Raw genomic sequence first — 12,368 nt, forward strand, 5'->3', positions numbered from 1 at the left:
CAGTTTAATTGTGACATGCATTCTGCTAAGTCTCTGGCAGGTGTGAGTTCCTATGGATTAGTTGAGACATGAATGGGGATATGGGTATGGGAAGAAAAGGAAAGGAATTCTCTTAATTGCTCTGCCTATTTCACTTTGCTCCTTTTCCTCCCCCAGCCCGTGGTTTCCTGCACAAAGCGCTGTATGTGAATGGTAACTCTTACATCATTGAGGAGCTCCAACTCTTCTCAACTCCACAGTCTGTGCACAGCCTCGTACTCTCTCCTGAAAAGGTCAGCAGCCTTGTTTCCTCTGTGTGCACCTCTTAACTTGTGGGCCATGGACAGTGGGACAGGTGGAGCCACTGGCACATTGATAAGTCTGGGCGTGAATTTTCACCTCTGCCATTCTGGGACAGGGAATGGGGGCTGTTCACCCCCACCCTGGGACAGGGAATGGGGGCTGTTCACCCCCACCCTGGGACAGGGAATGGGGGCTGTTCACCCCCACCCTGGGACAGGGAATGGGGGGGTGCTGTTCACCCCCACCCTGGGACAGGGAATGGGGGGGTGCTGTTCACCCCCACCCTGGGACAGGGAATGGGGGCTGTTCACCCCCACCCTGGGACAGGGAATGGGGGCTGTTCACCCCCACCCTGGGACAGGGAATGGGGGGGTGCTGTTCACCCCCACCCTGGGACAGGGAATGGGGGGGTGCTGTTCACCCCCACCCTGGGACAGGGAATGGGGGCTGTTCACCCCCACCCTGGGACAGGGAATGGGGGCTGTTCACCCCCACCCTGGGACAGGGAATGGGGGCTGTTCACCCCCACCCTGGGACAGGGAATGGGGGGGGGCTGTTCACCCCCACCCTGGGACAGGGAATGGGGGCTGTTCACCCCCACCCTGGGACAGGGAATGGGGGGGGGCTGTTCACCCCCACCCTGGGACAGGGAATGGGGGCTGTTCACCCCCACCCTGGGACAGGGAATGGGGGGGGGCTGTTCATCCCCACCCTGGGACAGGGAATGGGGGGGGGCTGTTCACCCCCACCCTGGGACAGGGAATGGGGGGGGGCTGTTCACCCCCACCCTGGGACAGGGAATGGGGGCTGTTCACCCCCACCCTGGGACAGGGAATGGGGGGGGGCTGTTCATCCCCACCCTGGGCTAGGGAAGGGGGTTGGCGGGGGCTGTTCACCCCGACTCTGGGACAGGGAAGGGGAGGGGGGTGCAGTTAACCCCACTCTGGGCTAGGGAAGGGGAGGGGGGTGCAGTTAACCCCACTCTGGGCTAGGGAAGGGGGGGGGTGCAGTTAACCCCACTCTGGGCTAGGGAAGGGGGGGGGGTGCAGTTAACCCCACTCTGGGCTAGGGAACGGGGGGGGGTGCAGTTAACCCCACTCTGGGCTAGGGAAGGGGGGGGGTGCAGTTAACCCCACTCTGGGCTAGGGAACGGGGGGGGGTGCAGTTAACCCCACTCTGGGCTAGGGAACGGGGGGGGTGCAGTTAACCCCACTCTGGGCTAGGGAACGGAGGGGGGTGCAGTTAACCCCACTCTGGGCTAGGGAACGGGGGGGGTGCAGTTAACCCCACTCTGGGCTAGGGAAGGGGGGGGGTGCAGTTAACCCCACTCTGGGCTAGGGAACGGGGGGGGGTGCAGTTAACCCCACTCTGGGCTAGGGAAGGGGGGGGGGTGCAGTTAACCCCACTCTGGGCTAGGGAAGGGGGGGGGGTGCAGTTAACCCCACTCTGGGCTAGGGAACGGGGGGGGGTGCAGTTAACCCCACTCTGGGCTAGGGAAGGGGGGGGGTGCAGTTAACCCCACTCTGGGCTAGGGAACGGGGGGGGGTGCAGTTAACCCCACTCTGGGCTAGGGAACGGGGGGGGTGCAGTTAACCCCACTCTGGGCTAGGGAACGGAGGGGGGTGCAGTTAACCCCACTCTGGGCTAGGGAACGGGGGGGGTGCAGTTAACCCCACTCTGGGCTAGGGAAGGGGGGGGGTGCAGTTAACCCCACTCTGGGCTAGGGAACGGGGGGGGGTGCAGTTAACCCCACTCTGGGCTAGGGAAGGGGGGGGGTGCAGTTAACCCCACTCTGGGCTAGGGAACGGAGGGGGGTGCAGTTAACCCCACTCTGGGCTAGGGAACGGGGGGGGGTGCAGTTAACCCCACTCTGGGCTAGGGAAGGGGGGGGGGTGCAGTTAACCCCACTCTGGGCTAGGGAAGGGGGGGGGTGCAGTTAACCCCACTCTGGGCTAGGGAACGGAGGGGGGTGCAGTTAACCCCACTCTGGGCTAGGGAAGGGGGGTGCTGTCCTGTGTCCCCCGCTGGCAGGTGAACACATGTGTATGAACGTGATATTGCCTTGGCTTTGGCTCCAGCCATCGAGCAGTCAGATAGTAACTGGCATCATCTGGTACCAATTGCTCTCACAGTTCCACTGTGCTACCCTGGCACTCTCTGGTATCTGGGCATTTAACCATCTACACTTTACTCCTTAAACCCCAGAATGAACCTCACCCCCAAATGTTGCACCTGTCCTGAGAGTGTTTGATGGGGACAGTGTAGAGGGAGCTTTACTCTGTATCTAACCCCGTGCTGTACCTGTCCTGGGAGTGTTTGATGGGGACAGTGTAGAGGGAGCTTTACTCTGTATCTAACCCCGTGCTGTACCTGTCCTGGGAGTGTTTGATGGGGACGGTGTAGAGGGCGCTTTACTCTGTATCTAACCCCATGCTGTACCTGTCCTGGGAGTGTTTGATGGGGACAGTGTAGAGGGCGCTTTACTCTGTATCTAACCCCGTGCTGTACCTGCCCTGGGAGTGTTTGATGGGGACAGTGTAGAGGGAGCTTTACTTTGTATCTAACCCCGTGCTGTACCTGTCCTGGGAGTGTTTGATGGGGACAGGGTTGTGGAAGCTGTATTCTGGTAGAACTAGTGGTGCCGATTAGCATGGCATTCTAATTAGTGCAGTTGTGGAAACTGGATAACAGGGGGTACCTACTCTAGGACTATTTGGTTTTTGCTCATGAGTCCCTGTTGCTGGTACTCACTTCAAACACTGTGGCAAACCCTCTGTGCTTTTTGTTTTATCATAGGGGGTTCTGTACATCGGAACATCGATAGGGGTACTGCAGGTGCCTGTCTCGAACTGTACTGCTTACCCAAGCTGTGGGGACTGTGTGTTATCCAGAGACCCCTACTGCGCCTGGGACAGAGATGACAGGGTCTGCAAGGAGACAAGAAACCAACCAGAGATGTGAGTGTACCACCGGGGGGTGAATAGCAGCCCTGACACCTGACACCTGACACCCGGCCACGTGTTCTGACTCACTCTATCCCAGGCCCAGTCTCTCGCTGGTCACACCAGGGTGATGCTGGAGGTGCCGAGTTGTGCTGGCTGTCGGCCTGAGGCTGGGTTTGCATCCTGTGTCTCCGTGTCACCTAGTCCGTGATCGGACTGTCCTCTGGGTGAAATGTGTCACGGATGCCTGGCCGGGAATTATAGTATTTGTTGCTCTGTGCCACAGGCTCATAGACTCATAGACGTTTGCAGAACAGAAGGGGGCCTTTCGGCCCATCATGTCCACGCTGGTCAATATAGAACTGACAACACTAATCCCATTTTCCACGGCTTGGCCCATAGCCCCGGAGGCTATGGCCATGCAAGTGAATATCTAAATACTCCTTAAATATTACGAGAGTTTCTGACTCAGCCACCCTTTCAGGCAGTGAGTTCCAGACTCCCTCCACCCTCTGGGTGAAAAGGTTTCTCAACTCCCATCTTATCTTTCTACCTCTTAACTGGTTATTGACCCTTCTACCAATGGAAAAAGTGCCTTCCTATCCACCCTATCTGTGCCCCTCATAATCTTATACACCTCTATCAGGTCCCCTCTGAACCTTCGCTGCTCCAAGGAAAACAACCCCAGCCTATCCAATCTTTCCTCATAGCTCAGACCCTCCCCAGCCCAGGCAGCATCCTGGTAAATCTCCTCTGCACCCTCTCCAGTGCAATCGCATCCTTCCTATAATGGCCTAACTCTTTCAGCAGTTACTCTGGCTCACCGCTCCATTGTCTTTCTCTCCTTTTCTCTCTCAGGGTTACTCTTGGCCGGTTTTTCTCTTTCTCTCTCCGTCTGTCTTGTCTCCTCACTCTGTCCATCATCTCCACCTCTCTCCCTGTCAATCTTTCGCTCTGTGCTTGAGTGAATATGCCAGTGTGCCTCTTTCTCTCTCTGTCTCTTACCTCACTCCGCCTCTATCCCTCTGCATTAACACTTTTTGTAAGCCAATATTTCAGACACACTCCGTCTGAAATGATTGTTTTTTTTTTTGAAGGCACCACTGGGTACAGGACATCGAGAACGCAGATGCAGCCTTCGCTTGCTCACCCCGGCCACAGCCGAGAATGCATGCACCAAAGGAAACCCAGAAAGGTTTGTTCAACCACTAATTCATGTTAAAGAGACAGGCCTCAGACAAGGAAACCTGAAACAGTGTCTGTGTGTGTGTCTCTGCCTGTGCGTGTGTGTGTGTCTCTGCCTGTGTGTGTCTGTGTGTGTGTGTCTGTGTGTGTGAATCTGTGTGTGTCTCTGCCTGTGTGTGTGTGTGTGTGTCTCTGCCTGTGTGTGTGTGTCTCTGCCTGTGTGTGTCTGTGTGTGTGTGAATCTGTGTGTGTGTCTCTGCCTGTGTGTGTGTGTGTCTCTGCCTGTGTGTGTCTGTGTGTGTGTCTCTGCCTGTGTGTGTGTGTCTCTGCCTGTGTGTGTCTGTGTGTGTGTGTCTGTGTGTGTGTGTCTCTGCCTGTGTGTGTGTCTCTGCCTGTGTGTGTCTGTGTGTGTCTCTCTGCCTGTGTGTGTGTGTGTCTCTGCCTGTGTGTGTCTGTGTGTGTGTCTGTGTGTGTGTGTCTCTGCCTGTGTGTGTGTGCCTATGCTTGTGTGTGTCAGTGTTTGTGTCTGTCTATATGTGTCTCTGTTTGTGTGTTTGTGTGTTTCTGTGTGTGTGTCTCTGTGGTTGTGTGGCTCTGTGTTCGTGTGTCTATGTGTGTGCGTGTATCTCTATGTGTGTGTGTGTGTCTGTGCCTATGTGTGTGTGCATCTCTGTGTGTGTATTATGACACAGCCAATGGGAAAGGCTGAGTTGTTCAAATCCCAGAGGGAAACTTGAAACAACTGTCATAACCCATTTTTGCAATTTGTAATTTCGAGATGCAGACTTTGAATTCAGTAGGAATAAGACCACTGAGTTTCATGGTCTTTATATAAAACTAAATTAAACATTTGTTAATGTAACAACAAATTAAACACACACACACATGGCTACAAATTACTACTATAGTAACTTTTAACAAATCCCCAAATTAATCACTCCCAGGTAAATCTTCACCAAGGCAACAGTAACCCATAGACTTTAAATAGACACCAGGCAAAGCACATTTGACCTTAAAAATTCCAAATGAGGTTCCTTTGCAAGTTGGTTGGAGGTGTACAGGCTGGTTAGGTCTTAAATGCCTCTACTTTACACAAAACAAACTCCTTTCTTTATATACCTAGTTTTCCCTTTGAATGTACATTTTCCATTGTATCACTGGGTCTTTTGAACTTCAGCTCTTCTAACAATAAAACCCCTTTCAAAGCACTGATATTATTAGTAAGCAGAAAAAATAAACACATTGTTTGGCGGCTCCCAGCTAGGTGCAAGATTTTACTCCCTTCCTTTGAATGGTTTATTCAACAAATACAAATATACACTTTACCTTTTAACTTCCTTTTATATAATTAACATCTCAAACAACTATACATCAAAGCACCTAGACTAGCTGGCTTTAATCCAATTAAGCCACACACAGACACAGACCAAATTCCAATTTAATAATTTCCAATAACTATATCTCTTCATGACAATGTGCCTGTGTATCTGTGTGTGTGTGTGTGTGTGTGTGCCTTTGTGTTTGTATGTTTGTGCATCTAAGTGTGTGTGCCTTTGTGTATGTGTCTGTATGTATGAATGTGTGTGTGTCCCTGTGTATGTGTCTCTGTGTGTCTATGGTGTATGTGTCTCTGTGTGTCTATGCATGTGTGTGTGTCTGTGTGTGTACACGTGTGTGTGTGTGCATGTATGTGTGTTTGTGTCTGTGCATGTGTGTGTCTGCGCATGTGTGTGTATCTCTGTGTTTGTAGCTGTGAGTGTGTGTGTGTGTGTCTGTGCATCTATGCTTGTGCATCTGCGCGTGTGTATCTGTGTGTTTCTGTGTGTGTGTGTCCGTGGGTACATGTGCATCTTTGTGTGTGCATGTGTGTATATCTCTCTGTGTGTATCTGTGTGAGTTTTTGTGTGTGTGTGTGTGTGTGTGTGTCTGTATGTGTGTCTGTGTGTGTGTCTGTGAGTCCTTGTGTGTGTGTGTCTGTGTGTGTGTGCGTGTGTGTGTGTCTGTGAGTCCTTGTGTATGTGTGTGAGTGCGTCTGTGTCTGTGTGTAATATCAGCCTGAGGTCCCTTTCCTCATTGCTGCCTACTCACTGCCCCTTGAAAGTTTGCCTGTCAACCTCGGGTCAGGACTAGATTGGGCTGTGCTGTTTTCACAGCTAGTCAGCACGCTGAATGGTACCTTGACTCCAACGGTTAAATTACCAGGAGAGATTACAGAAAGTAGGCTAGTATTCCCTGGCATTTATAACATTAAGAGGTGAGTTGATGAAAGTTTTCAAGATATTAAGAGGAACTGCTAGGGTAGATTGAGAGGAATTATTTTTGCTGGCTGGGGGAGTCCAGAACTAGGGGGCAGAGTCTAAACTTTAGAGCCAGGCAAGTCAGGGGTGAAATTAGGAAACACTTTGTGGGAGAGGTTCAGAACTCTCTCACAAACAGAAACTGATGATTGATGGAGTTTGATAGATTTCTGTTAACCAAAGGTATTAAGGGAGAAAAGACGGGTATGCGGAGTTAGGTCACAGATGAGCCATGACCTCATTGAATGGCAAAACAGGCTCAAGGGGCTCTTATTTGGATGTAACTTTGGCAACTCTGTGCATGGGTTTGGAGACAGGTCCTGCAGAGACATTCTGCCGGGTGCCCAGTGCCCGCTGGGAGTCGGAGACGGATCATAAGGAAAATGCGTTCTGGCCGGTAATGACAGGCTTGGCCTGCGGACGGTTTGCGGTTTATTTTACCTTTTCCCTTCACACCTGTTTATATTTACTCCATAGATTCCCCAGCCCCCCTCGTGAAGAAGGTCCTTGCGAACTCCCTGGTCCAGCTGCACTGCCAAGCCAACTCCAACCTGGCACAAAGGAGCTGGACGCACAAGGGGGAAGAGCCGCCGACGTCGGGTTTGATCCACCAGCCCAGCGGCCTCAGCTTTGTGGCCAGCGCTGAGCACCAGGGCCTGTGGGAGTGCTGGGCCATGGAGAATCGGTTCAGGGTATTGCTGGTGAGTTATTCGCTTCAGGTTACTGACCCCGCCTCATGGGAAGGGAACCCAGGTCAGCAGTCTCACAGGAACCCTGCTGTGAAGACATACTGGAGCGAGCTGGTGGTGGTGAGCGTCCTCTTGGTGCTGTTTGCTGTGGTGGTGGCTGTTTTCGCTCTGTACTCTCACTCCCAGAGGCTGAGGAACCGGTGGAAAGCCCGAGTGGGCACCTCAGCCAAGGCGGAGAGCGGCCCGGTAAGCGGGAGCTGCCCGGAGACGGCCCCCTTAAGCAAAGGCCCCGTCGGCAACGGAAGCTACCCCAACCTTCAGGACGAAGAGTGCGGCGCCTTCCCGGCCAGAGGAGGGCAGGAGGAGTCAGGGGGGGGGTACAAGCCACCAGCTCGGAGCCCCTTAAAAACAGGGGGCAAACCCAACTCTCAGACGCAAGTGGACATCTAGGAGGGGCCATGCCACACGGCTGATGCAATGAGGAACGAGTGAGGGTGGGGTGGGAGGGAGGGGGTGGGTGGTGTGGGGAGTATAACCCGGGGCTGGGTTCCCCCCCAGAGTAATCCAGGGGTGGGGTTAACCCTTGCGCGGGTTTCTTTCCTGTCTTTGTAGATGTCACTTGCCGCGTTCTGTCACCACAATGTGGGAAAACATGTCCTTTTCATCTTTGTAACAATCCTCTCACTCAGGGACCTGCACGTTGGGAGTTTTACACTCCCCTGTCTTGTGTTTTTTATATATATATATATATATATATTTGATTCGGTTCCTGCAGCCTGGAATGCGACTGACTACAACAACCCAGCGCCTATCCCCTCCGAACAGCTCAGACTCCCCTTGGTTGGCATGTGTGGGTAAGATGTCCCTCTGTAGCCAAGCCCATGAGGGAATTTCCACAGGAGGTGCTTGCACAATGGCTGCATTCGTTACAGAAGTTCACCAGATTTTCCTTAACTGAGCCCTCGGAGGCCATGGAGGTTTAGACTGGTGCCAGGTTGTCCCTTTTGTCCTTTGGTGGCGAGAAAGGAGATGGCGAGGGAAGCACGTTAGGGGTGCGGACAGTGGGAGCTGTTGGCCATGAACGCTGTTGAGCTCGGTCGCAGCCACATCGATTGGGGCTGTTGCTGTCATCCTGCAATGGGGGTGGGGGGGAGGGGGGGCAGGGGTGGGGTGGTGGGAGGGGTGGTGGGGTGGGGGGAGTGTAATTGCGATTGGGGGTTGGGGGGTGGGGTGCGTGTGGGGAAAGGAGCAGAGTAGCCACTCCAAAGTAAGTGGGGGAACATATGGCCTCCGCTCACCCTGCCACCCCACCACCTCCCAGGCAAGGCACTGCCGCAGGCGGCAATGAGCCCAGGCAGAACCCTCCATGGATTAACCGCGAGAGACGTCAAAGTGGACCCAAGGTGAAATCGCAATTTTTCTTTTGGAGAGAACCAGCCATCTGAGAAGGATGGGTGTGGTCCGAGAGATTGAAGGACAGGTCAGATTCCGGGCAGGATTGGGGTGGAGGTCATGGGAGGAGGCAGCAGACCCAGTCCAGGGGGTAAGTTCAGAACAAGGGCGAGGGTGTGATTTTTAAAAATTCATTCACGGGATGCGGGCATCGCTGGCGAGGATAACATTTATTGCCCACCCCTAATTGCCCCCTTGAGAAGGTGGTGGGTGAGCCGCCTCCTTGAGCCGCTGCAGTCCCTGTGGTGTAGGTACACCCACTGTGCTGTTAGGGAGGGAGTTCCAGGATTTGGACCCAGCGACAGTGAAGGAACGGCCGATATACTTCCAAGTCAGGATGGTGAGTGACTTGGAGGGGAACTTGCAGGTGGTGGTGTTCCCCATGTGTCTGCTGCCCTTGTCCTTCCAGATGGTAGAGGTCGTGGGTTTGGAAGGTGCTGTCAAAGGAGCCTTGGTGAGTTCCTGCAGTGCATCTTGTAGATGGTACACACACTGCTGCTACTGTGTGTCGGTGGTGGAGGGAGTGAACGTTGAAGGTGGTGGATGGGATAATCGTTGGGCGGGGGGGGAATGAGGGGTGAATTAGGACTAGGATCCGCAGAGTGTGCAGGCCGGATTGCCAAGTGGAGGGAGGGGGTCAGGTCCAGTCAACCCACAGTCAGAAGGGCAGAGGAGGTGGACGGAGGACATAGCTCGAGGAGCCTGTGGAGCAAGGACCACGGAGGGATCATAGACGAGAAATCAGCCCGTTGCTGTCTTTGAGTGTTGAAAATGTGGACATTCTGTGATCTTCACCCAAACAGGGGAAGAGGAGTAGTGGCTGTGTGATGGGATCTGTTATAGGGAGAGATTCTCTCTCTTTCTCTCTCTCTCCCTCTCTCTCTCTCTGTGTCTTTTATGTTTTCATTTGTGATTCTGCAGGTTAATACCTCAAGTACTTCTGTTCATGTAAGAGAAAAGTATGTGTAATTGTTTCTAATGCAGAGCGATCGGCCACAAAAGCAGCATTGTAATTAAAAAGACCCTTGTAAGTGCTTCATCATCTTTCCCGACTGTCAATGCCAGGCTAATGTTTAGCCTTCAAATCAAAAAAACCCAGGATGATTTCAGTTATTTGTCACGTTGCTGTTTGCGGGATCTTGCTGTGCTCAAATGGCTGCCGTGTTTCCTACGTTACAACATACCCTTCAATAAACAAAGGTGCATCATTGGCTGTGAAGTCCTTTGGGACGCTCGGGGTGGTGGGGGTGGGTTGTGAAAGGCACTCTGGAAATGCACGCCCGCCTGCTCCTATTGTGTTTGGAATCTGCTTTCACGCCTCTCCCATGGCGATGGTGTGGTTGAGGTTGGGGGGGTGGGAGCAGGTGCCTTGTTGGATGATAACAAGGCACCTGAGCTAGTATGGGCCTGGCTGGACAGGTCAACGTTTGCCTATCCACCATCCCTTCACGTGAAACGTGGAAGGAGGACAGAGCCAAGCGTCAGTGTAAGTGCTGGAGCGGGCTGGCATCCAGGCCATCCTTCCAGGGGAATGGCACACACCGTGCCTGGCAGGAGGTGAGGGGGCATCACCGCGTACGGTATCAGCAGGACCCAGGAACAGACAGAGGCCACCCGGCCAGATAAGACAGGGGGGCATAATGCTGCCCGTCAAGCTGCCTGACATTCACTGCTTTGCCCTCGCACATTTGCCTCATCGCACCTGGTACACACCTGTATATTGGCAGGGCAGCAACTTACAGTGGAACGCCTTGTTGTCTCACCTCACCCGAGGGCTCCGCACATCATTGTGTCAGAAACCTGCTAGGTTACTGACGCCCAGAATGAGCTTCGTGACAGCCAACAGGGACATCCCATCCTACATGGGCAAATGTAACAGTGTAGTGACATTGAGAGGGGTGCCCTGCTATTCAGTAATCTGTACTGACAGACACCTCCGTTCTAGAGTTCACACCTTCGTGTTCAAACCTCTCCCCTATCCCTGTAACCTCCTCCAGCTCCTACACCCCTCCCTATCTCTGTAACCTCCTCCAGCCCCTACACCCCTCCCTATCTCTGTATCCTCCTCCAGCCCCTACACCCCTCCCTATCTCTGTAACCTCCTCCAGCCCCTACACCCCTCCCTATCTCTGTAACCTCCTCCAGCCCCTACACCCCTCCCTATCTCTGTAACCTCCACCAGCTCCTACACCCCTCCCTATCTCTGTAACCTCCTCCAGCCCCTACACCCCTCCCTATCTCTGTAACCTCCTCCAGCCCCTACACCCCTCCCTATCTCTGTAACCTCCACCAGCTCCTACACCCCTCCCTATCTCTGTAACCTCCTCCAGCCCCTACTCACTTCCCTATCTCTGTAACCTCCTCCAGCCCCTACACCCCTCCCTATCTCTGTAACCTCCTCCAGCCCCTACACCCCTCCCTATCCCTGTAACCTCCTCCAGCTCCTACACCCCTCCCTATCTCTGTAACCTCCTCCAGCCCCTACTCACTTCCCTATCTCTGTAACCTCCTCCAGCCCCTACACCCCTCCCTATCTCTGTAACCTCCTCCAGCCCCTACACCCCTCCCTATCTCTGTAACCTCCTCCAGCCCCTACACCCCTCCCTATCTCTGTAACCTCCTCCAGCCCCTACACCCCTCCCTATCTCTGTAACCTCCTCCAGCCCCTACACCCCTCCCTATCTCTGTAACCTCCTCCAGCCCCTACTCACTTCCCTATCTCTGTAACCTCCTCCAGCCCCTACACCCCTCCCTATCTCTGTAACCTCCTCCAGCCCCTACACCTCTCCCTATCTCTGTAACCTCCTCCAGCTCCTACACCCCTCCCTATCTCTGTAACCTCCTCCAGCCCCTACACCCCTCCCTATCTCTGTAACCTCCTCCAGCCCCAACACCACTCCCTATCTCTGTAACCTCCTCCAGCTCCTACACCCCTCCCTATCTCTGTAACCTCCTCCAGCCCCTACACCCCTCCCTATCTCTGTAACCTCCTCCAGCCCCTACAATCCTCCCTATCTCTGTAACCTCCTCCAGCTCCTACACCCCTCCCTATCTCTGTAACCTCCTCCAGCTCCTACACCCCTCCCTATCTCTGCAACCTCCTCCAGCTCCTACACCCCTCCCTATCTCTGTAACCTCCTCCAGCCCCGATAACCCTCCCTATCTCTGTAACCACTCCTGTCCCTACACAATCCTCCAATTCCAACCTCTTGCACACCAGCCCCCATCGCTCCATCGTTGGCGGCCGTGCCCTCAGCTGCCTGGGGAATAAGCCGACCACTTGGACTGAGCTTTTGTTCACCTGCCCCAAATATCTCCTTATGTGACTCCAGTTGAAATTCTGTCTGATCTACACTCCTGTGAAGCACCTTGGAATGTTCTATAAAGGCGTTGTACAAATGCCAGTGTTGTTGCTGAAGTGCGTGAGCGGCTGATATCGCACACCGGAGACCAGGCCCCTGCCTGCCTTCTCAGGTGGGTGTCAAGGATCCCGTGACCATTATTGGAAGAACATCAGAGAG

General features: G+C 53.8%; 1 protein-coding gene across 1 annotated transcript in view; it reads left to right on the forward strand.

The window, feature by feature from the left end:
• The window catches only part of LOC144672210 (semaphorin-4B-like), a 51,965-nt gene extending 44,120 nt beyond the window's left edge, over positions 1-7,845 (forward strand). Inside the window, exons 11-14 of the mRNA XM_078534027.1 lie at positions 157-272; positions 3,079-3,239; positions 4,322-4,419; positions 7,184-7,845. Of these exons, the coding sequence (XP_078390153.1) occupies positions 157-272; positions 3,079-3,239; positions 4,322-4,419; positions 7,184-7,845 (1,037 nt within the window). The remainder of the gene's footprint in view (positions 1-156; positions 273-3,078; positions 3,240-4,321; positions 4,420-7,183) is intronic.
• The last annotated feature ends 4,523 nt before the right edge of the window (positions 7,846-12,368 follow it).

This window comes from Cetorhinus maximus, chromosome 36, assembly GCF_964194155.1.
Source record: "Cetorhinus maximus chromosome 36, sCetMax3.hap1.1, whole genome shotgun sequence".
NCBI classification, from domain to species: Eukaryota; Metazoa; Chordata; class Chondrichthyes; order Lamniformes; family Cetorhinidae; genus Cetorhinus; species Cetorhinus maximus.